General features: G+C 42.6%; 1 protein-coding gene and 1 long non-coding RNA gene across 3 annotated transcripts in view; one reads left to right on the forward strand and one right to left on the reverse strand.

Annotated features, from left to right (window-relative positions):
* The first annotated feature begins 3131 nt into the window (after positions 1-3131).
* On the forward strand, positions 3132-8126 carry RBX1 (ring-box 1). The gene is made up of 5 exons (XM_089523691.1): positions 3132-3376; positions 5522-5600; positions 6638-6708; positions 7664-7749; positions 7968-8126. The coding sequence occupies exons 1-5, from the start codon at positions 3257-3259 to the stop codon at positions 7978-7980; spliced, it is 369 nt and encodes a 122-aa protein (XP_089379817.1). The 5' UTR covers positions 3132-3256; the 3' UTR covers positions 7981-8126.
* A 14335-nt stretch (positions 8127-22461) lies between these two features.
* Positions 22462-25118, reverse strand: part of LOC149311969 (uncharacterized) — a 32561-nt gene continuing 29904 nt past the window's right edge. Inside the window, exon 5 of one of the 2 annotated variants that reach the window (XR_016281393.1) lies at positions 22462-22979. This is a non-coding gene — a long non-coding RNA (uncharacterized LOC149311969). Of the gene's footprint in view, positions 22980-24636; positions 24949-25118 lie in introns of those variants that run through there. The other variant, XR_016281394.1, reaches the window with a different exon arrangement.

Here is a 25118-nt window from a genome sequence, read left to right on the forward strand (position 1 = left end):
CCTTGTTATACGCTGGGGTTTGGTTCCAAGATCCCCCGTGTATAACAAAATCCGTGTATGCTCAAGTCCCATTAAATATAATGACATAGCAAAATGGTGTCCCTTATAAAAAATGAAAAATCAAGGTAAATTTATACTTTTGGGGACATTTTCAAACCGTGTATGCTTGAATTCGTGTATAAAAAATCCGTGTATAAGAAGGACTGACTGTAATAGAAAATGAGTATGCCAAGAAATCTTGTTGAAGTTTGAGACTAAGGGAAAGAAAGAAGCTGGTAGGATGAGCTTTTGTAGATATGATCCTACCTTAAATAAATGAAGTACTGCATACATCTGAGGAAGATCGGGTCAAGTTTAGGAAATTTCATGCACAAGCATCTCATTTTTTGGTGTCACAGATTCCTTGGCATACTGATTTTCGAGACCAAGACATATCTCAGGAGGATACACTGAAGTCTAGGAAAACTCAGGTACCAGCTTCTCATTTTTTGGTCTCAAAAGTGCGACAAGATCTCTTTACACCCTACACCAGGTAGCAAGGGAACTCAGGCTGCTCAGTGGCCTTCCTTAAAGGAGTAAATCTCTAGATGGGGAGCTGTTGGGTCTTTTACACCCCCATACATCTCAACTAAAGGAGACTGGGGTCCAAAACACACTGCAGAAATAATCCAGTTTGAGACCGCCTGAACTGCCCTGCCCTGGCTCAGTGCTGGGGAGTCCTAGGAACTCTGGTTTTGTGAGACATTTATCCTTCTCTGCCAGAAAGAGCTCTGGTGCCACAACAAACTACAACTCACAGGATTCACTAGCACTGAGCCAGGGCTATAAAAGCGGTGTCAATTACAGTTGTCCCTCCACATTTGTGGGTTTGATTATTCACAGATTGTATTAGTATGTCCTCTCTAGGAATATCTAGGTCCTCCAGCGCAACTCAGTGGTCAACTTTAACCAAAAGTCGCACTGAAGGACCTGGAGATTCCTAGAGAGAACACGCCACTAGGCATTTGTAGCCCCTCCAGTGCAATTTCTATGGCCGATGTCTGGCAGATATTTACCAGAGAGTTGCACTAGAGGACCTAGATATTCATAGAGAGGTGTTCTCTCAGGTTAAAAAAAAACACTGGGGTTTATCACACAAGGCACTTAGTGCGCTGGAATCGTTGCACAAATGCTCCAGAAGCGTGGAGATGGGATCGCTGTGACGCTTCTGAAGCATCACCGAAGTGCGCCCCGCTCTTCTCCCGTTGAATCGTTCGCAGGCGGGAGAAGAGCGGGATGCGCTTCAGTGACGCTTCAGAAGCGTCGCAGCGATCCCACCTCTGCGTTTGGCCAACGATTCCAGAGCGTTTAGTGCCTCGTGTGATAAACCCCATAGTGTTTTTGCTATTTGCGGTTTTCTCACAATCACGGGGGTCCTGTGCCCTTAACCCTAACGGCGAATGTGGAGGGCTGAGTGTATTTCTACAGTTTTTGGCCTGACTGTTTTAGGTCTGCCAAAAAAAGAGGCCTTTCGCCATGGAAGCCATCCTCCTCAGTGTGGGCAGATTCATCCTGAGGGCTTTACCAAAAGAAAGGGGTGGGGGATACAAAGCGAGGTGTTGTTGTTGTTGTATTTTTGTGAGGGGAGAGGCTCTCTACACAAAGCCTAAAGAGCCGAATAATGGATTCTGGAGAGAGCTGGGCTACTACGCCACTGGTTTAGCAAGGATTAGTCATCCTAATTAAGGCAGTGCACTGGTGCAGCGAGAGGAGGGAGGGCGGGAAGCCTCGCTGAGGGGGAACAAGAAGACGAAAAAGACCAAGAAGGGGAGGACGACGACGACGAAAGGCGACGACGAATCCTGTCAGGAGCCACGTCCTGAGGGCTTCTCCTCCTCCTCACACACAAAAACGCACACAAACTGGTGTTACTTATTAATCTCATGTTTGTTTCTGAGGGGAAAAAAAGAAACGGCGAGCCTCGCGCTTCCATCGGCTTTAATTCCCCTCAGACGACACTGGGCCGAAGCGCCTGGATGGATCCCATTTTGGGAGGAATATAAAATATTTTGGGATATAAACCCCATAAATAAATGTGTATTTGTCGCTTTATATATATATATATATATAGAGAGAGAGAGAGAGAGAGTCAGTGGGGTGTTTGGACTATATATGTCCGTGTTACTGGTTTTGTGGGGTTTTGGGGGGAGGCTATGTGATAGAATGGCATTGCTTGTTATTTGAAGTTTATTTTAATCAGTCGTTTGTATGTTTTTGTGGAATGATTTTGTTTCGATTTTGTATTGTGTGTTCTAGAATGTACCTCTCTGGCAGGTCCGTTTTAATTTTTTATTGTATTTTATGTACAGCGCTGTGTAAACATACCGCCCCTTATAAATAACTTAATAATAATGGAAGAGGTTATTACTACTACTACTACTATTTAAATAGGCCTCTGAGGGAGAGAAGAACTGCTGGACCTGATCCTCTTCCCCAATGCCATTCCTTTCTCCTTTTGTGTCTTATCTTTTTAGATTGTAAACCTGAGGGCAGAGAACTGTCTAATTAAAAATGATAATAATTGTAAGCTTTTGTGGCTGAAGAGTGGGGTAGAAATACCCCAAATATTCTTATCTAGAGTGTTCGACAACACAGGGCCATATAGCCTGAAAATCCCACAAAAAACAGCTATGGATTCTGGCTTTATGTCGTGTTTTGTCAGACTAAGAGCAGGGTTCGAATCCCGGCTGGCTGTGGAAACTTATTTGGGCAACCTTGGGCGTCACACTTTCTCAGCCTCTTGTGGCTGTGGCAAGAACAACATTATAAAAAATAAAGCACCCTCTGAAGAAACCTGACAGGAAAACCCCATGACAGGTTGGCTTTAGGGGGGGGGGGCATAAGTATGAAACGACCCCAAGAGGGACAACAATCAACGTTCCTCCGCAGAGCTGAGTAATTGGTGTGTATCGCTTTAAATATATCCCTTCGCTTGGCCCCGCCCCTTATTCCTCCGTCGCTGCCGCCCCTCCCCCGCACGAAAGAGACGAAGACGACGCCAAACCCTGCATAACGGACCCCGCCCTGAACAGCGCCTTTAAGAGATCGGCACGTGATCAGGCCCCGCCCCCTTGCCTCCCCCGCCCGCACACACCTGTTTGGAGGAAGAGGCGGGGTGAGGCAGCCCCTCCCGAGGGAAAAGAGTACATCTCCCACCCACGCAAGAGGAGCTATCGCGAGATTTCGGGGAAAGAAACACCCGCCTCCTAGGACGCGCATGCGCACTGAAGGAAAGGCTGCCGGGAGTTGCTTATTCAAAATGGCTGCCGCGATGGATGTAGACACACCGAGTGGCACCAACAGCAGCGCCGGCAAGAAGCGTTTCGAAGTGAAGAAGGTGAGAGGGGAGCTGCCAGGCTCAGTGCTAGGGAATCCTGGGAATTGTAGTTTATTGTGGCCCCAGAGCTCTCGCTCTGATAGAAAAGGCTCAATTGCTGCGTCCACACTGGAGAATTAACCCGGTTTGGGTTATGGAGTTCTGGGAGTTGGCGTTGTTGTGGGCTCAGGGCCCCACAACAAACTCCAACTCCCAGAATTCCATAGCCTTGAGCCAAGGCAGTTAAAGCGGTGCCAAACCGAGTTATTTCTCCAGTGTGGGTGTGAGATGCATGGGTGCAGCCATTGAACCTTCTCTGTCACAAAGGCCCGTTACAAACGGGCGTAAAGTACGTCCTCAGGACATACTACGGTTAGGAAAGGGCATGCTTTACGCACGCCCCTAACCCTAGTACATCCTGGTGACGTACAAAATGGCGGTGCCCGTTCTACACGTGCGCTGCCATCTTGACGTCACGGACACTTAGCATCCACACATCGCACAGTAGCAGTGACGCTGTGAGTGCGTGACTAGCGACTCGTGACGCCACTTCCAGGGCGCAAAAAGAAGCGCCATTTTGGCGCTTCTTTTTTGCGGCGCCAGGGAGCCTTGCTGTTTGGCCGCCGGGGCTCCTCAGCGCCGCTAATGATGGCGGTGGCAGACCGCCGCTTTCAGGTGGTCTGTAACGCGCCAGAGAGAGCTCTGGGGCTATAATAAACAATTCCCAGGATTTCCTAGCACTGAGCCCAGGAAGTTATTAAAGCGGTCTCAAACTGGATTATTTCTGCACTGTGTTTTGGACCTAAAGCACTGAACATGATTATAGTGGTTTTAGAAAAGTGGGTGAAGTAAACTAGGCCTGTTATTAAGAAGCACTTGGTTTTGAAAGTTTCAGTGGGATATGCCAGTGTTGAAAGGTACAGATTGGTATTCATAATGAGTGGGGTATGCCGGGGTTAAAAGTTATGTGGCACTACACTTGTCCCTCCATACTTGCTAGGGTTAGGGGCACTAGACCCCCAGGAATATGGAAAAACTACAAATTACAAACACCATGTTATTAATCTGAGAGGACACCTCTCTAGGAATCTCTAGGTCCTCCAGTGCAACTCTGTGGTTAACGTCTGATAGACACTGACCATAGAAATGCGCTGGAGGAGCTACAAATGCCTAGTAGAATATTCTCTCTAGGAATCTCTAGGTCTTTCAGGGCAACTTTTACTTATAGTTGACCACAGAGTTGCACTAGAGGACCTAAATATTTCTAGAGAGAACATATTAATCAAATCCATGAATTATCAAAGCCGCAAATGTGGAGGGGTGAATATATTAACATGATTCTCTCCTTGGGAGAAGGCCTACTTAAAGACAACACACACACACACAAAGACAAAGACGGGGTTGTTTGTTTTGCTGGACTCAACTATCAAGCAAGATTCTAACACTGAAATCCTATCAAGATAGGTTTTTGTGGGTTTTTCGGGCTATGTGGCTATGTTCTAGAAGAGTTTATTCCTGACGTTTCACCAGCATCTGTGGCTGACATCTTCAGAAAATCTATCAAGATAGATATGGCTTTCTCCCAAGGGTACAGTAGTTCAAAATACACAGTAAAAAGCAATAGAGATGCCCACTACATACAAAGGACTCAAAGGTAGACAAAAACATCAGTATTTTTATATTAGAAATTATGCTTTTAGATTGCTGTCTGGCCTTTGAACATCTAGTAAATTACTTCTTTGGTTTTAAGGAGCGCTACATAAAGAGCTTTTATTAGAAGACTGTGTAGAAAACATTTAGGCCTCAAGGTTAAATGACACCCCCTGAAAACATTCTCACAACCTTGTCTGTGATTTGAACATATTAGTGCTCTTCACTAAAAGTCCTAAAGGCATCAGATCCTGTCTCATCTTGGAAGCTAAACAAGGTCAGCTCTGCTTAGCACTCAGATGGGAGACTGCCAACAAATGCCAGGTGCTGCTGGTTATATTTCAGAGGAAGGAACTGGGAAACCACCTTTGAGTATTTCTTGCCTAAGGAAACCCTATGAAATTCATAGGGTTGCCACAAACGGACAGGTAACTTGAAGACGCATACACACAGTCAAGCAACTAATAAAATTTGTGTAAACAATTGCCATGTCATTCCTTTTGTTTCATTCTGTAGTGGAATGCCGTTGCACTCTGGGCTTGGGACATTGTGGTTGACAACTGTGCCATTTGCAGAAACCACATTATGGATTTGTGTAAGTACTTGTAACCTCGAGACTGGATTTCTGCAATGTACTCTACATGGGGCAACCCTTATACCAAACCCGGAAGCTTCAAATGGTGCAGAATATGGCAGCCAGGCTGGTCACTGGTACGTCCAGGGCCAGCCACATAACACCGGTATTAAAAGAGCTCCATTGGCTGCCCATTCGCTTCCGGGCGCAATATAAGGTGTTGGTAATGACCTATAAAGCCCTAAATGGCTTGGGCCCAGGATACCTGAAGGACCGCCTCTCCCCATACACTCCGCCCCGCACCCTCAGAACATCTGGGCAGCAATTACTTAGGGTTCCCGGGGCGAGATTGGTCTCCACTACCAGGAGGACATTTTCCATCGCCGCCCCAGCCCTTTGGAACACGCTGCCCATAGAGCTCCGCTCAGCTACCTCCCTGGCCCAATTCAGACGGGACCTAAAGACCTTTCTGTTTCGGACCGCATTCCCTGAATAAGGTCCTATAGGCCTCCTCCGCCGCACTGGCAACGGGACTGGCTAATCCTGGGGCCTTTTGTTTTTATGTTTTTTGTAATTGTGCTATGCTTTTAATTGTCATTATTGTATTTTAACTGTTGTAAACCGCCCTGATCTGATGGAAGGGCGGTATATAAATAAAATTTTTATTTATTATTTATTATTAATTATGGACAAATAATTGGTTTGCTTCACATATTCTCCACCTTTTGGAGTTCAGATGGGTAGCTTCTTCATGACATTCCAGGCAAATTTTATTGGTTATGGATAGTGTTAAAAGATACAAAATAATTTATAAGTGAAATTTATATTGTGGTAAATTACTATAATGGCTTGGTATACTGAAGCCATTTCTGTCATGATGTAAAAAAAATGGGAATTGGGTCTTAACAGAACTCTGCCATCCCACAATGAATCTGTCTCTCTTGCTTTTTGATATCCTGCAATAAACATATTTGACAAGAATATGGATATTTCATCATAAGTTATCTTTTCAGTAAATAACCAATTGCTTGATTTTAAACTTTTTCTTGTTTTTACAGGCATAGAATGTCAAGCTAACCAAGCATCAGCTACCTCTGAAGAATGCACTGTTGCATGGGGTGTCTGTAATGTAAGAAATCTGATTTTCAGGATTTTATGACGATCAGATATTACTTTGTCAAATGCCCTGTAACTGAACTTCATAGATTTCCTAATTGATGCTGAAGTTGATCCTATACATTAATGAATTAATTGTTTTAGATTGTCAGACTGTGTTGGGGCTGGGTAACTTCCTAGATTCAATAAAACAGCAGAGCTGAAGAAGAAGGCAGAATGCATCATATGACTCTGTGCTGGCTAGCTGGTCTAATCTGCCTGCTGCCTTGTGAATTACAATGAAGAAAATGGGGAGCCCTTGATCTGTTTTCTTAGCAATCCTGATCTGTCATGATCCTGCTAATGTATTTATTGCCCATACAGTTCATTTTCATTTTAGTTTCAGTTGTCAGGAAAATGAGATGTTCACTTTTAAAGGCAACTTCCCTTGGACTATGAAAACTGCAGTGCTGAAACAGGCAAAGTCTTGATCTGTGAAAGTTGTTTCCATTCTTATGCTTAAATATCCACTTAAGCTCATACCAAATAGAGGTAGATAATGGCAGTAGGTGAAAGGAACAGAATTGAAATATAGTTGGTTCTAGTGCCAAACTAGGAAATCATGACTTTTGGAATACAGTTGATTGTATAGGACATAAATGTTGTCTCCTTTCATAATAGAAGGCATTCTTTGTCCCCTTCTGCTTAAGCTTTTAAAATATTTTCTGAATTAATATGAGGCTAGATGCTCCCCCTGCAGCAATTCCCAACTGCCCTTGTGTGTAAAAGGCATAGGGCTGATCAGATAACCAAAGTAACATTAGCCTTTTTGATTTATTGAAATTCATAGGACCTGTGGTTATTTATGCACATCAAACCACTAAAACTATTCCACAGGTTAATTTCATCCCTTCCTTAGGCAAATTTTCTTACTTGAAATACACAGTTTTCAACCTACCATTTGATTAACTTTGGCCTTCCTTTTTCAGCATGCTTTCCATTTTCATTGCATCTCTCGCTGGCTTAAGACTCGGCAGGTGTGCCCCTTAGACAACCGAGAATGGGAATTCCAGAAGTAAGTGTACTGTGCTTTTATAAATAAGGAATATAAATTTTATCTGTAGTTGAAATGGCCACCTCCCTGAAATCCTGTTGACAGCTGACCATGCTGAAATTTGCAAGTGGCATTCCCTAGATTGTACTGTTGCTAACTTCAACATTTGTATTTTAAAAGTGATTGTATGCTGACATAGCTACTGCCGAGTCCTAAAAGGAACATAAATCTCTTTCTAGGTATGGACACTAGCAGAAGAGAGAAGGCTGACAAGTTTATTCTGCACCAAGTTTATTCTGCATCTAGTTAATACCCTTTCACCTTGCGAGTGGATTGTTCCTGTTCCTGTTGTCTCTTGTTTTATTTCATCATAATAAAGTTCTGTGAATAGTAATGAACCTTGATGGATGTCTTGAGTTCTTTTAATTTTCTTGGAACTAGATACCATTTTTGTTTTCATTACACTTGCATGTTTTGACTAATATTTTTATTTACGTACAGTAAAGTAAAATATTGAAAATATATTTGAAAGTGTTTCTCATGGCCTTCCCATGTCTCAACTAAAATCACTAAATTGAAAACTTCCAAAGCTGGGCAGCCATAAGAACATTATCTCATTCTCAGATAGGCTGAAGCAGTAATCAACTACAGGTGGGTTAATCCCTTGCACTAACTTGGGTGGGTTAATCCTTCACACCGTTTTTAAATTTCTGCATTGCAAACCGGATTATTTCTTTCTTGCCCCTTCTATCATTAGTTCAATTCAGGGCCCAAACATGCAGGCCAAATGAAGTGGCTTCAGGCCACTTTGGAGGTGTGCTGTTTATACAACACGTGTCCTAAGAGGTCAGAAGCCAAGCCGAAGCCACAGTCCGGTCCTAAAGACCAGAACGCTGCTTCCAGCCTCTTAAGACGCAAGCGTCATTTAAACAGCACACCTCCAAAGTGGCCCAAAGCTGCTTCATTAGACATGTCTGTTCAGGCCCATAGTTCCTTTAATTATAATTTTGGAAATAAGAGTATACGTAGGTATTTATAGTGTCTGAATCGGTGACAGCAAATGGAACAAGTTAAGGAGGAGGACTGCTTTCCTTCAAAGAAGAGAAGCCGGCAAGTGGAAGGCAATTTCATTTCTTTGAGGTCCCCCAAGTCTGCAAGTCAGCAGATCATGGAGGATGAATAATGCAATATGGTAAATGTTAAAAATCAGTTGCCCTTGTGGTACCTAAATTTAGTGGTGTATAGTTTGACTGGTTAACCATTTCAGCCTTTGAAGGAGGCATTAGTAAGGTGTCTTTCATTCAAAGTACTGTTTTTGGTAGCCATTATATTGGCTCGAAGAGTTTCAGAACCGTAGGTTTGATTATGACAAGCTGCCTTTGGTTATAGACCTGTTGTTTATTCCAAAATCAGTATGAGGACAGGTAGTCAAACACTAGATATGCTCACTTTCTGCCTGAATCCTGTGCATCCACTTGAAAAAAAAGTGTCAGAAGACCTCTAAGAACAAGAAAGATTAGGGCCCATACAGTCAGGCCAAAATAAAGCTGCTTTGGGTCACTTTGGAGGTATGCTGTTTAAATGACACATGCAGAAGCTGTACCAAAGCAGTGCTGCAGTCCTTAGAACTGGAGTGTGGCTTTGGCGCAGCTTCTGGTCTCTTAAGCTGTGTGTGTCATTTAAACAGCATACCTCCAAAGTGACCCGAAGCAGCTTTATTTTGGCCTGTCTGTATGGGCCCACAGTTTCCTTTAATTTGAGAATTCTTAAGACATAACACATTTATACAAATGCTGTCTAGATTGTTGAATGATTGTATTTTCCTATGCTATGACTTGGCTAAAGTTCCAAGGCTGAATCGACAGCTATAACAATTGCCTATAGAGTGGCAGTTTCCATTGAGGATTTTTGCAGAGCTGTTGGAAGGAAAGAGCCATCTACATAGTGGATAAGTCCAGATCGAGTCAAGCAGCGTTTGAGAAAATGATATTGCTGTCAGTGAAGCAAAAGAACAGTAGTTAGAAACTTTGTTCAGTAGTTTGCTACTAACAGTAGTTAGTAGCAAAGAACAGCTGTAATAGAAAATAATTTTGAAAAATACTGGTTGGCACAAGGGTTTAAGCCTTGTGTAGTGGATTCAGCCTCCCTAGAATGACCATTGATTGTCAACCTCTCAATCTTTAAACCCAGGTAGAATTATTCCTCAGAGAGGGTGTTCCCACTTGCCTATAAAGCGGATCATGAAGTGAATTAAGAGGTGTCGTTCCCACTGATGCCCGAATTAGTTCCTTAATGCCCTGGAATCGTTTCCACTGCGATTCAATTCAAAATAGAATTATATCGTATAATTCGAATTAGACGCCTATAAACTGGTTTAAAAAAATAGTAGGTTATAAAGTGGGTTATTTTTGAAAGCGGGATACGATTCGCTGTATTCCAATGGGAACAATGGGTGTCTGATGCGGGAACCTGGAGATGGGAGGAGCAGCGCTCAAGGGGCTGGCCTGGGGGTGTCACCCTTTTGTTCTCTTTCTGCATTGCCAGTGCCATTTTCTTCAATTCGCATAGCCTTTCCCCTGGTGGATTGCAACCTCCCCTCTGCTCCACATTCATAGACCGATGTGTGAGGAGAGCCATTGAACACAATTTTTAACTTTTCTTTTTTCACCTCTGCCTGAGCAGCAGATGGGCTTTGCAGGACATCCCTGCTTGATCGCCCCCCAGACAGCCCAGGGAGCAATGGGGGAGGCAAAGCTATTTTGGGGAAAGGAGGCTCCTTCCAGAGGAACTATGGGATGGGCTTTGCAGGACATCCCTGCTTGATCGCCCCCCAGACAGCCCAGAGAGCAATGGGGGAGGCAAAGCAATTTTGGGGAAAGGAGAGCCTGGACACCCAGGGATCTGAGGGGGGGAATCTTCTCTCTTCCCCAAAGATTCTCCCCAATAATGAAGCCCGCTGCCTTCTCCTGCTTGATCCGATTTGCCAAGCCTCCTTCTAGTCTGGGGAGACACAACAGAAGAGCCTTGGATGCAGCCAATTTTCATTGGCTGCCCCCACCCAAAAAAACCCAAGACTTGTGATGTCTGAAGCCTAGGCGCTTGATTGACAGCTTGTGGACACAAATGGGAACGGGGAGTAAGTTAATCCGCTTTAAAATAAAGCGATTTAAAATAATTGGGAACGAAAACAGGGTCTAAATGAATCGAGGTAATTTGCCCCTTTTGGTAATGGAAACGATGGAAAAAATTCAAATTATTCCCGGAACATAATCAGAATCGCACCAATATAATCCGTTTTATCTGCCACGTGGGAATGCCCCCTGAGTGTGGCATAAAAATCTTAATGATTTCTCTGTAGTTTTACATACATTAGAATGAATGCACTCAAACTATAGCTTTGAATTCTCTAGAGCTCTGAAAGAAATTGAACATTCTTACAATTTCTTTGAGCCTGCAGAAGAATTGAAGAGGGTGCCTCTAACAATTCATCATTATCTTCTTATCCAGCCAAATGTGTTTCTTTCCTGGTTTTAATACATAAAATCTTTTCCAGTGTGCTCTTTGCATCAGTGGAGTTTGACTCTTAGAAGCAATAAACCTAAGGCCTGTTACAGACTGCCAAAATAAAGCTGCTTGGGGTCTCTTTGGAGGTATGCTGTTTAAATGATGCATGCATCCGAAGAATCCGGAAGCTGCACCAAAGCTGCCCTCCAGTGCTTAGGAATGGAGTGTGGCTTTGGCGCGATCTCCGGACTCTTAGGACCCATGCATCATTTAAACAGCATACCTCCAAAGAGACCCGAAGCAGCTTTATTTTGGCAGTCTGTAACAGGCCTATGTAAACTAATCAGTTGCTTCCTCCATGAAACAGTTTTAAGGAAAGATGCATCTTTTGTCAATTTTGTGTTATCACCTTTGCCTTTTAAAAAGTTCTGCCCAAGATGGCAAGTTTAAAATAGATGTTAATGGAGATAATAAAGGTTTCCCCTCCCCCCCCCCTTCCCAGCCGTCTTGCCTTCTCAATAGGGAGCAGAATGGTGGAATTGCCATAGGTCCAGAAGGTCCTTCTCTGGACTCTTTAGAGTGCTAAATTCCAGCTGGCAGGAGACCCAGATTAAATCCATAGGCAGGAGTTTTCTTTCTCCTGAAGTAGGAGGAACATTGGTTAAAGGGCCATACCCTAAATGTTCAAAACCAGATAGAGAAAATGTTCCAGTCTCAGAGACTTTATTCCATCCAAAACCCTGCCCATAATCTTACCAAGAAGTGTTACAGAAAAATATTAGCCCTTTTCCCTTTCCTAAAGACTCAGATTTTTATCTTTTACTGAAAAAAATCCTTTCATTTGCAAGCAATGAGAAGAAAATTATTTAGATAACTTAGACAAGCAGAGAGGGCTGTGGATAAGGCAGATATGTCATCTGCCTATCTGCCACATCCCTAGCACAATTCATTTTTGCCCCTTTTGAAGTCAGTAGTTTAAACCTCAAAAGGAAGTTATGGTGGAAATCTCTGTGATCAGCTAGTTGTGATCAAATTAGAAATTTGAGATTGAATATCTTCAGTTGAGTTTGGAGCATCATCAACCTCTATAAGACATATTCCTGATTCAACTTAAGTGTGGTAATTATGTTTCTACTGTATATATAAAACGTTAAAGGACATCCAGAAACATAAGGTACTCTGGTGTAAGATAGATAACGCTTGGGAATTTCAGTACTGGCCATTAAACTGCTTGTGAATATAGAAAAAACTTTCAGCATTGATTATGAAGAAGGATGGGCTTTGTGGTTTTGTTTTAAAGGTTTTAACAAGGGTTTGCATTGCACAGCATTTTTGATGATTCAGGGAATGACAAAAGCCAGTCTTTCTTATACTTCCTGTTCTTCAGGTGTCTGTTCTGTACAACAGCTTCCTATTCCCACTGGCCCAGTTCCAGTCCCTTACAAAGCCTTTTATGGTCTCCATTTTCAACTTGATAGGCTGCATTCAAACTTTCTCATTATCCTTCTAACTTATAGTAAACTATGAATCACCAGCAGAGATGTCAATTTTTAAAACTTCCTTATATATGGTATATCTAATCTTAATTTCAATTATTTAAAAAGTTGATATATCTATTCTAGAACTGGAAAGTAAAGTAAAAGCAAGTAATAGTGATTTTTAGGTGTGGTATTTTAGACTTGTGTTATGGTCTCTACAATGAAAACAAGAATGACTGGGTTTGGTTTTGAAAGGTTTACTTTCAAACCACCTACGGTAGCTTCAACTTAATGCAAAAGAAACATGGGTACAATAGTCACCACTCTCTCAGCTGTAGGTTAAGCCAATCCTCTTATGCCATTTTTTAATTTATATGGTTGGCCAATTCTTTGGATGACTTGGAGAAAAAAGAAGCAAAAGAAATAAAACATTAAAAATACAACAATTTTGCAACTTACAACTTGCCTTCTATTAGAGAGAGAATAGATAGCATTCAGATTTCAAAATACACTGTCTGATAACCCACAGTTCATTTAAAATAACGACTTAAAATGTATGCATGTGTAAAAAACTATAAGTGGCACTGAGAGGACCTTCTCAGAGAAGGGTATTCCATACTTGTGACACTACTAAAAGTCTATTTAGCTATTTACCTAATTTTAGTAGGTGGAGACACAGAGCACAGCATTCAAGAAGGACACATACGGAGAAAGGTGATCTTTCCTAACTACAAATCATTAAAGATTGTAAGTTAAGACCAGCATTTTAAAGTGGGTTGAAAACAAGAATGAAATCATTATAGCTAGTAGAACACAGGCACAATAGAATCAAAACATTTCCAGTTAATAATCCTATAGATCAGTTTTGAATTGAGTCGGTGTTTACAGGCAGCACTACATGCAACATTCTTTAAGTAGGAGATTATCAGAGTAGTCTGAATTCAAGCGTGTTTCTAGCTGGTGTATCAGCTATAATTTGTCAAAACAAACTTAACTGCATGTGTTATTCAAACTGCTAATGACTGAGTTAAAAGAGAAGTTCAAACTGCAAACTAAATCCTTGGGGAGGGGCTTCATCCAAAGAACAGGCCGAATGCTCTTAGCTCATGTGAATGACCCATCTACCAACAGTACCTTCATTTCATCTGGACTGAATGTCACGTGTCTTTACTGTCATCCAGTTCATTATCACATCCTAGCACAGGGCTTCCATTGATGCACCTTCAGTCACTGAAAGAGAGAGGTAACTGGTTGGCATGTGCATTTGGAAGGAAAACCTCAGCCCAAATCTGTGGATGAGTCTCCCACTGGTTTTGTATAGACAGTATACAGAGTGGGAGAAAGAACAGATCCTTAAGAGACCCCAAAGAGAGCCAGCATGGTTTAGTGGTTTAAGTGTTGGAGTAGTACATTGGGAGATCAAGGTTTGAATCCCTGCTCAACTATGGAAACCCACTGGGTGATCTTGGGCAAGACACACACTCAACCTCAAAAGAAGGCACCCCTTTGATCAAATTTTGCCAAGAAAACTCTGTGATAGGTTTACCATAGGGTTTCCTTAAGTAATAAGAATCGACTCGAGGGCACACAACACACATAAGATCCCAAAGCACAACTGTCAGGTCATGAAACAACTTTGTGGGACCAGCCTGCCAAATAGGAACAGAACTTCCACCAAGGAAAACCCTGTAACGCCCCTTTCATAGAATCATATGGACCACAAGGGCCATCCAGTCCAACACCCTGCCATGCAGGAACTCAGAACCAAAGCATCCCTGACAGATGGCCACCAACCTCTGTTTAAATTTCAGAGAGCCTATCCAGAAGTCTATAATGGTCAGTGGTATTGTTTCTTTCCTGTCAAAGGTTATCTTACAGGGAAAAGAAAGCACTTTCTGTCCCAAAATGAAGTCTAGAGCCCAATTGACATTTGTAATTCTATCAAATTCCATCCCCCTGATCAGGTGTCTTACCCCACAGTTTTTTGGATTTGAGTGTTTTGCCTGAAGTTGGAACTGATAATGCAGCCAAAGCATTGAAAATTCAATCCTGCAGGGCTCCAGATTGGCTCAGTCTTCCATTCTTTTATAGGTTGGTAAAATTAATACCCATCCTGTTGGGGACAATTGGCTTACATATTGTAAACTGCATAAAGAGTGCTTAGCATCCTAAAGCAATATAGAAATGTAAGTGCTATTGCTATTGCTATTGATCTTTGGAATGCAAAAATTGCTAGAGCAGTATAAATTATTGCTCCTGAGTATCACCTCTCACAGAGTAGAGCCAAACTGTCCCCCTAGTTTTCCAGGGAGGTGATGGTGATGAAACAAGTAAGAAGGTGATGGTGGTGGAAAAATCGGAGTGGGTCTGATCGAACACAGGCTAAAGGTTATCTGAGGGCCTACTCTGGGGCAATACAGGCAGTAAAGACTAATTTCTTTGCTTCTATTGCATCTGCAAGGAGTCAGCAGGTAGAACTGTTTTGAGTGGCCAGGAATCTTTTGCACACAGGTCCAATCCAGACCACTAGACAACCTGCCTGGCATTTTTCAGATAAAATTGTTCAAATCCACTCAGACTTGGATGCTATAATTGATACAGACCCAGTGGATGTAACTTTGTCCCCCTGCTTGTCCAGTGGCAATGGATACTTTTCAATTTATGCAAGCCAAGGATGTGGACAGGATATTTGGAAACATGAGAGTCACCTGCCATACTTAGATCCTACTCTTCTTGATTTATTAAAAAAAAGCTGGAAGACAGGCTGAGTGGGCAAAAATAATAGTTAATGCCCTGCATAAAAAGGCAAAGTTCCAGCTTGCCTGAAGGAAACTGTTATAAGACTATTCTTTTAAAAGCCCTCCCTGGATCACACTATTTTGGGTAATTATTTGCCAATGTCTAACTTTCCATTTTTGGGCACAGTTTTGGAGCATGTGATTACCTCCCAGCTCCAAGGGTTTCTGAATGAGACGGATTAAACTAGTGTCAGATCTCGTTATGGGACACAGATGGCCTTGGTCACCTTGGTGAGTGAGCTATGCCAGGAGCTAAAGACGGAGAGTATGCCTCTGCTGGTTCTGCTGAACCTCTTGGCAGCTTTTGATATTATGAACAACGGTATCCTGGGTTGCTTTGCTGGTATGGGACTTGGGGGCACTGTTTTACAATGGCTCTCTTCCTTGCTGGAGGGCAAACCCAGAAAGTAGTGGTAGGAGACTCCTTCTCGACCCCTTGGCCATTGCCCTCAGGGCTCCGTTCTGTCTCTCATTCTATTTAACATATTCATTAAACTACTAGGAGAGGTTGTCTGGAGTTGTGGAGTTCAGTGCCATCAGTACATGCATGATACCCAACTCTATTACTCCTTTCCATCGCAACCCAGGAAAGCTGTTTTGGTTGTAAACCAGTCATAAGCCTTCAGTAAAGGACTGGATGAGATTGAACAAACTGAAATTTAACCCAGACAAGACAGAGGTGCTCCCTGTGAGTTGAAAGGCAGATCAGGGAATAGGGATTCAGCTTGTGTGGGATGGGGTTAAACTCAAGATGCAGGTCCACAGCTTGGATGAGCCTGGAAGCTCAAATTTCAGCAGCGCATTTGTGCAGTTTAAACTTGTGCACCGGTTGTGTAAATTCCTTAGGACATAAGATCTGACTACGGTGATGCATGTCTTAGTTACATCCCAGTTGGGTTATTGTAATGTGTTCTGCATTGAAGAGTGTTGGGAAACATCAACTGATCCAAAGAGCTGTAGCCAGATTGCTAACTGGGACTGGCTACAGGGAACACACAACTTGTTGCAACAGCTTCACTGGCTACTGGCTGCCAGTCTGTTTTTGCATACATTTTAAAGTGCTGGTTTTGACCCATAAAACCTTCTACAGCTAAGGACCAGGTTATTTGAGGGACCATATTTCCCCTTATTAACCAGCCCATGCTTTGGGATATGCTGGGGATGCCCTTTTTTCTGTCCCACCATCCTTACTGGTGTATCTCGTGGGAGGAAAGGGCATTCTCAGGGATAATTCAGACACTGGTTTTATTAGCATGACAATGTGAATCATCTCACTCACACCTTCCAGGTTTGTTATAGAATCATAGAATCATAGAGTTGGAAGAGACCGCAAGGGCCATCCAGTCCAACACTCTGCCATGCAGGAAATCTAAATCAAAGCATCCCCGACAGATGGCCATCCAGCCTCTGTTTAAAGATCTCCACACTATGGAACCACATTAAAGTGCATCTTTGCAAGTTCAGTTGCTCACATGTGCAAGCATTCAAATAAAGATGGAGTTGGTGATGTGAATGCATTCAAAATGCATTAAAGGTATGCAGCAGTTTATCCCAGGTCTATTCAGGTTTATTCGCATTGGTTATTCACACTACTGACGATACAGATCTTAAAAAAAAAACTCAGGGAAAACTCGCTATCGATTATCCTAGTTAAGTGGGTTTTTGGCAGCCCCAGTCCAAATTTAGTCAAATGCATTGTGAACAACAGAGATTTAACCCGGATTCCTCCTAGATTATTTTCACAGTGTTAAAAACCCCTCAGTGGCTGCCTCCAAGCTCTGTAACTCCCTTCCCAGAGAAGTTAGTCTTACACTTTCCATACTTTATTTTTGCAGACAAGACTTTTCAGCTTAGACAGGCATTTAATAATTGAGTGTATAAGGCCCATCCTACCAAAATAATGTGCTGGAACTTTGTAATTGTTTTAGTGGTGTGTGTCTTCCACTGTTGTGGAGTCTTCATCTTCTACTCACCTTCCACTGCTGTAATTATTTGTTATATATTGTGATTATCCTTTATAAGGTCAAATAGGCACATGCTTCCCTTACATATGGATAATCCATCTCAGCTTTAAAATATGTGTGTTTAAAATATGTGCATAGTGATCCTGCAACATAAACTCAGTAGCTGCCATTCAAATTACTATACCCAAGAAAACAAAGGCGGGTTACATACCGCCATTAAAGTACGCGCGGAGCGCGTACTAGGGTTAGGGAGGTGCAGTGCTTCCGCACCTCCCTAACCCTAATACGTGCTCTGCGCGTAAAAAATGATGGCAGCCATTCCAGACGGCCACCGCCATGAGGACGTCATGGCCGCGCCGCCTCTATACGGGGAGGCGCGGACGTGATGTCCTCGCTCCGCGCCAGGGCACCTAGTGCGCCCTTTGCGTGGACCAGGAAGGAGCTCTGTTTCGGAGCTCCTTCCTGGTTTGCGGCGCCGCTTTGCGTCGCTGGGCGCAGCCTTCAGACAGCTGTGCCCAGCGAAGCAAGGGAGAAAGGGGCCAAGCGGCCCCTTTCTCCTTCTCCACGCCCCCGCGGGGTGTCCTTGGGGCTTGAAGCCCCAAGGACACCCCTTTTCAGGCTGCGGGGAAGTGGCGTTTTGCCACTTCCCCGCAGCCTGAAAAGCGGCGGATCGGGGCCTCAGCGGCTTCCGTTCTGGCAGCTGAGGCCCCGATACACCGGGAAAAGGGGCGGGTACAGACCGCCCCAAATGGGCGGTCTGTAACCCGCCATAGATAACTTGAATTACAAACACTGCCTGCCATCTCTACCTTTTGACGGCACTGAAAATGCTAAATAGCTAACTTTAATCAAATATACAGTATGTGAGAGATATACCTTAGTTGTGGGATGTTCCCTGTCCTTCAATATTCAGACATTATGTTGAGGGACATATCTCCAGTATACTGGCAAAGCATAATGTATATGTTTAATTTTTAAAAATCGTGCCTTATTTTCAATTAAAGCAAATCATTTGCAATCAAATAAACAAAACATCAAATGCAAAATACAATAGCCAGATAAAATAGTCCTAACAGAATAATAGCAGCAGTAATCAATATGAGAGGCCATAAGGAGTCTTTATTGTGGCACCATCACCAAAACTATATATGCAGAAACCAAATAATTCTAAAGGCATTTACCAAAAGCTAGGTTTCAGCCTGATAACAAACTCCTAAATTTAGCAATCAAGATGACATCTCTGGAGAAGGTTATCTGCACACACTAAACATAAGTAAAGTGAGAATGGGGAAATGCAATACTCTGCTATGGTTCTGCTGGCTAGCTGGGGAAATGATTTGTTGGTTTTTGCATTTCTTGTTGTCTGATTTACTGTTAAGACTCACAGAGGTGCTACTCAACAAACAAATATAGAAAGTGGGAGTACTGTCTGTAAATGCAAGCCCATTTACCACCTCTTAGGGAATTTCTGTCTCCTTACATTTATCTCCATTGACAGCAGAAGTTTGGGTCAGCAGAGTCATTTGTAAGATGTCATTGATGCACTGAGTGTGTGCTTCATTCAATTAGCATTAATAGTGCAAACAAGGATAATACATCTCCAGCATGGACCACATGTACATAAACCTTGGCAACTAGCTGTTAAATCACTTGAACATAATAGTCACTTGCTGTTGAAACATGTTTGAATAATTGCTGTTCCAAAAAGTTTGTGTGGGTGGAGGAGATGGGTGAACAAGTGAATGAAGAAGAGTGGCTACAAGGCTAACATTAATATCTTCAACAGAAGACTTCAATTACAGGATGTACATTGCTTTCTGATATTCACACAAAGACAATGAGAAAGTCAATTCGTCTTCTGAGGAGAGTGCTCCACCTTACTGGGACAACTAAGAAGAGCTTGCTCCTAGTAAATGCTAATCTTCCATCCACAACAGATGGTGCCTTCAGCAGCGTTTTCACTGCAGATGTCAGAATGCACAGAGGAAGGAGTTAATTGAGAGAAGACATTTGCTGGGATACTTTAGACTTAAGACAGTGTAGGCCTTAACTTTGGGGCCTTATAGGCGAGAACGTGCACCCTGCGTTGGAAAAATAAAGCCAACTCAGAGATAGTTACCAACAAATTATTTTGATTTTTTACATTTAACTTTGAAGACAAAAAGCAAATTAGAATAGTGTCATTTGTAAATCACCAAGGTGGGACTAAAGACAAAAGAGTTGAGCTGTAAGTGCATGCTGTGAGATGGTATATCACCTCTGTGCACTTAGCTAGGATCACAAAAACCAATTCACCCAAGTGCTGGAGGAGGTGCAGCACTAAGGGGACCTATATGCATATATGGTTAGAATGCTCCAAAATGTTCTAATCTGATATAGTAGACATCATCTCCAAAATAACAAAACAAAGGATGAATTTCTGCCTGGGACTACTATGTTTCTCACTATTCCTTGTGGAAAACAAAATGCTGAAACAAAAAGCTTTGATCACCTTTCCTCATAGCAATAGCCAGATTGGAGATTGCTAAGAACCAGAAAACAGTTTAACTTTTAATAGAAAATTGGTGGAGATAAACCTGGGACATGTGGCTGATGGAGAAACGCACCGACAATATAAGAAAGTGAAAAGGACAAATTGGAAAAACATCTTTTACTGAAAAATGGTTCCTTTTCATAGAGTACTTCAACAATAATTCATGACAGATACAACCTCCACTGCACCATCATGCATTCTGGAAATTCTGCATGAAGACCCAACTGTGCCAGGATCTGATCATGATCAGAACCTCATTAACACTGTGGACTTTTTAAGTTAAATAAAAAATAAAAAATAAACTGTATTCTTATACCCTGCCATTCTGCTGCAGCAATCAAGGCGGCTTACATGACTAGAATATATTGGAATAATACATACAGTGGAGCCTCCGCATACGCTGCCTTTTTATAGGCGGCTTTGAGCATAGGTGCTCAAAGCCGCCGGCGCACACGGGGTGGAAGGGGCAGCGCATCCCATTCAATTGAATGGGCGCGTGCACCCGTTGCACCTCGCGCGCCGCCACACCACCACGCCGCCACGCACGAGCCCCATTGGAAACAATGGGGCTCGAGCATAGGCGGATTTTTTTATACGCGGAGGGGTCTGGAACGGATCCCTTGCGTATAATAAGGTTCCACCGTACTCTTAATAAATAAATTGACCTCCCCTTTAAATTAAATACAATACAGTTTAAGAATTCAACCTGTTAAAATGACAGCAATTTTCTTGTAGAGGCAGTTTTTACATAAAGTAGGGAGAGTACAGAAAGTAGATTTAACTCACGTTAACTAATTTAACTAAGTTTCCTCAGTACCCTTCTTCTACATTATCATACCATATCATTATTGTTTTATTAGTAACTGTCAGACAATAATTTCTGTTTTTATATGTTGACATTTTATACATTTTCTAAATTGTAATAAAATAAAATTTGGAAGGAAAAAAACTGTGCTTGCTACCTATACTAGAGAGAGGCATGTCAACCATTTAGTCAGGGCACAAGGCTAGCATTGGCCTAACTCTTCTCTCCTCCGAAATACCAGCCTCATAATGACTCATAGTGATTAAATGAGTTAATCACGACTCATAATGATTAAAGTAATATTCACTACACACAAATGTATATAGGAGCCAGCGTGGTGTAGTGGTTTGAGCGTTGCACTATGACTCCTGGAAACCAGGGTTCGATTTCCACTCAGCCATGAAACCCATTGGATAACATTGGGCAAATAACATGCTCTCACCTCAGGGGAAGGCAATGGCAAACCTCCTCTGAACAATCTTGCCAAGAAAATCCCATTATAAGTTCACCTTTGGGTCACCATAAGTTAGAAATGACTCAAAAAGGCACACAATAACAACAACATACACAAATAGTTAATGTATTTTAAATGGACTCCTCATCCATCTTGGTCTCATCCTTACCACCAATTTGTATAGTATTTTGTTTACAATACTTCCAAGAGCACGTTTGATCTCACAGTGATGAAACCAGCCAGAATATAGTATTTGTGTATGTTATTCGTCCAGGTCTTAGACCCAAGCTGGCTTACAACAAGGCTAAAACAAAAGACCTGTAATGCTAAAAACTGATAATAGTATGCTTAGGTAAGTTTTCACAAATAAGGGGTGAGGGAATAAAAACACAGATAGTTAAAATTAATATTGCCCTTCTAAAGGAAATAATGGCTAAAACTTCTCTCTTACTAAATCTACCTTTATTAGCCCAACAAAAACATAAAAAATTTAAAACAAACTACAGTTCCCAGAATTCTGTATCACTGAGCCATGTCAGTTAAAGTGGTGCCAAACCAGATTATTTCTGCAGTGCGGATGCAGCCTTAAACTACCATGGCTCAATGCTATGAAATTCTGGGAATTGTGGTCTTGTGAGGCATTCAGTCTTCAAGGCACACAACAACAACAACAACAACAACAAACTGACTTGAAGGCACACATGAACAACAAAAGCATAGTGCATAATGTATACTATTGCATATAGGAAATTACACAAAGTAAAAGAACCTCAAAAACACTGCAAGGATGGTGCCAAACATCACTACAAAAACACTACAAGGATGGTGCCAAACATCACTACAAATATACTGCAAGGATGGTGCCCTGGTTTGACACCAGGGTTGAAATTGCTAAAAATCTGGTAATTTCTCCATAGAGAACTGGTGACGTCGTGTATGGGATGTACTGTTAATGGAAAAGTTGTTTGCAAGATCAAAAGTTTTTGGGGGAAAAAACCCTTTCCTAGACTATGTTAACAACAATACCAAATGTCTGAACCCACCAGCTCATCACTTGCGTTTCCAGAAGGACATTATACAAGAGCTTTCATAAAGGAATCATACTCTGAGACAGTAATAGTAGACCTTTAATTTTTATGTACATTGTCTTGTTGGATCTTCTACAATAAAATTAATTTTTTAAAAAGATGGAAAAAAAAAACCTCAGTCCAAAGAAGTAAGAATTTCAAAATATAGGTCAGACAATGGACCCCATAATCTCATTATTTCCCCAGTTTCTTATATAACATTGCTCCCCACACACCTGTCCTGACAGTGTAAAAGACTTGATGTCTGCTGTTGCAGCTGCTGGGTTCAGTTGGCAGCCTTTTGGTCATGACAGCCGACATCTCTGAGGGCTGGAATTGACTGGCAGCCCCTCTCTTCAGGTGACATTCCCTTTACAGCAGCTGTTGGGACTTTCTCCTCCTGCTCTGTTTCTGTGTAGCTGCTGGACTTATTTTCTGGCCTTCCTGTTCAACAGGTTCAGACAGCTGAGGTTTCTCTCCACCTCAGAGCCTTTCTGTTTTTCAGTCTTTCACACACATTTCTTTCCAGCTCAGTTTTCAGTTGCCACATTCTTCTTTCTTTTTCTCTCAGATGAATTCTCCCTCTCTGAATTTTCTTGTTCTCTTGGCAACCACAGAGTCAGCAACCCAACATCCACCAAGAGTTACCTGTTAGTTGGACACACTTTGTATAAGGCTACTAACCATGTATTAAAGCTCACAATTATGCACTTGGCTAACATTTGATGATGACCTAGGCCCCATTCCCACTGGGCAAAAAAAGCGGCTTATTTTGCTGCAATTTTGACTCGGATTCTGACTTGGATTCTGACTCGAATCTGACCCATAATTCCCATTAAAAACGGGTGCAAACAGACCCGGGTTTTTTTACCCCTGTTTTCGTTCCCATTGATATTTTCCCTGTGGTAATTTGAAGCAGGTTATTTTGCTCCCCGTTCCCATTGCCCTTCTGGAACCTCTTTTTTTTAAAGCAGCTGTCAATCAAGCACCTAAGCGCTTGACATCACAGCAAATCAGCCGCTTAGGTGCTTTTCCTCTCCAGAAAAGGGAGAAGGGAGCCTGTATTCCCCTCAAATCTCTTTGCATCCGAGGCTCTTCTGTGTCTCCCCAGACTTCCTCTAGGAAAGAGAGAAGAGGAGCCTCTATTCCCCTCAAATCCCTTGGCGTCCAGGCTCTCCTGTGTCTCCCCAGACTCCCTTTGGGAAAGAGAGAAGAGGAGCCTCTAATCACCCCAAATCCCTTTGCCTCCCCCATTGCTCCCAGGGCTGTCTGGGGGGCAATCATGCAGGCATGTACTGCAAAGCCCATCTGCTGCTCAGGCGCTCAGGCAGAGGCAAAAAAAGAAAAAAAGAAAAAATAATAGTTTAAAATGGTGTTCAATGGCTCTACTCACACATCTGTCTATGAATGTGGAGCAGAGGGGAGGTTGCAGGGGGAGTAATGTGTTTACTGCGTTTGGAGCTCAATGTAGTGCGATCGCCTTACCCTGCTTCCCAATCCACTGGGGGAAAGCCTATGTGAATGGAAGAAAATGGTGCCGGGAATGCAGAAAGAGAACAAAGAGGGTGACACCCCCAGGCCAGCCCCTTGAGCGCTGCTCCTCCCATCTCCAGGTTCCCGAATCAGACACCCTTCGTTCCCATTCATTTGCCCCGAATCAGACTAGGGAGGCACAGGAAAACTTGCTAAAAAGCCACTGTTTTTTAAAACTGTTTTATTGACCTATAATTTGGGTTTTTCAGGATACTTCAATTCAGATTCGAATTCCAATGGGAACGATATCGGAGCAATGCGAGTTGAATGCATGCTTAAATGGAAACGATGCACCCATGATTTGCATCCTGATCCGTGTTATAGGCCAGTGGGAATGGGGCCTTAAACTATCCTGATATTTGCTGGAAATCACTCAGCCAAAACATCAGGGTCTACTAAATTCCTCACTTGCCTGGAAGACAATTTCATTGTCCAAAAGGTGGAAGAGGCAACAAGGGGGTCAGCTATTTTAAGTCTGATCCTAACTAACAGGGATGAGCTGGTAAATGAGGTGTAAGTGGTGGGATCCTTAGGTGAGAGTGATCATGTTTTACTGGAGTTTGTTATGCAGTGGAAAGGAGAAGCCAGGCATAGTCAGACACACATTCTAGGAGAGCTGACTTCAAAAAACTTAGGGAAATGCTGGGGATGATCCCATGATCAGGAATAGTAAAGGAGAAGCAAGTTCAGGATGGATGGGCGTTTCTCAAAAGGGAGATACTGAAGGCACAATTTCAAACAGTTCCAATGAGGAGGAAAAATGGGAGGTGTTTCAAGAAACCAGGATGGATGACTGAAAAACTTTCAACTGAGCAAAGTTTTAAACACATTAGGAGGAACGTCCTGTCAGTAAGAGCTGTTCAACAGTGGAAGACACTCCTTTGGAGAGTGGTGGAGTCTCCTTCCTTGGAGGTCTTTAAACAGAGGCTGGATGGCCATCTGTCGGTGGTGCTTTGATTGAGAGTTCCTGCATGGCAGAATGCGGTTGGACTGGATGACCCTTGTGGTCTCTTCTAACTCTGTGTTTCTGTGATTCTATGATTCTTTCTCATTTATTGAAATATGTTGAAACCATCCTTCGTCCCTATGGGTGACAGGGTGGTTTACAAATATGATAAAAACAATAATAAAACCCACATTACTAGCATAAAACAAAGGAAAGCAGTACAGACAATAAAAGAGAATCAGCCTGTTGAAGTATGCAGACAAACAAAATTGGCGGCACTGGTGCGTGGGTGCCAGTTGCACATCGGT

This window comes from Sceloporus occidentalis, unplaced genomic scaffold (assembly GCF_023333645.1).
Source record: "Sceloporus occidentalis isolate IW3139 unplaced genomic scaffold, rSceOcc1.0.p SCAF_5, whole genome shotgun sequence".
Lineage (NCBI taxonomy): Eukaryota > Metazoa > Chordata > Lepidosauria > Squamata > Phrynosomatidae > Sceloporus > Sceloporus occidentalis.

What these genes read in the sequence shown, in the direction of transcription:
- RBX1 (XM_089523691.1), top strand. Translation starts at nt 3,257, where the DNA reads ATGCGCACTGAAGGAAAGGCTGCCGGGAGTTGCTTATTCAAAATGGCT. An exon ending in AGCGTTTCGAAGTGAAGAAG is followed by an intron (nt 3,377 to 5,521) that starts GTGAGAGGGGAG and finishes TTCATTCTGTAG; the next exon opens with TGGAATGCCGTTGCACTCTG. An exon ending in TTGCATGGGGTGTCTGTAAT is followed by an intron (nt 6,709 to 7,663) that starts GTAAGAAATCTG and finishes TTCCTTTTTCAG; the next exon opens with CATGCTTTCCATTTTCATTG.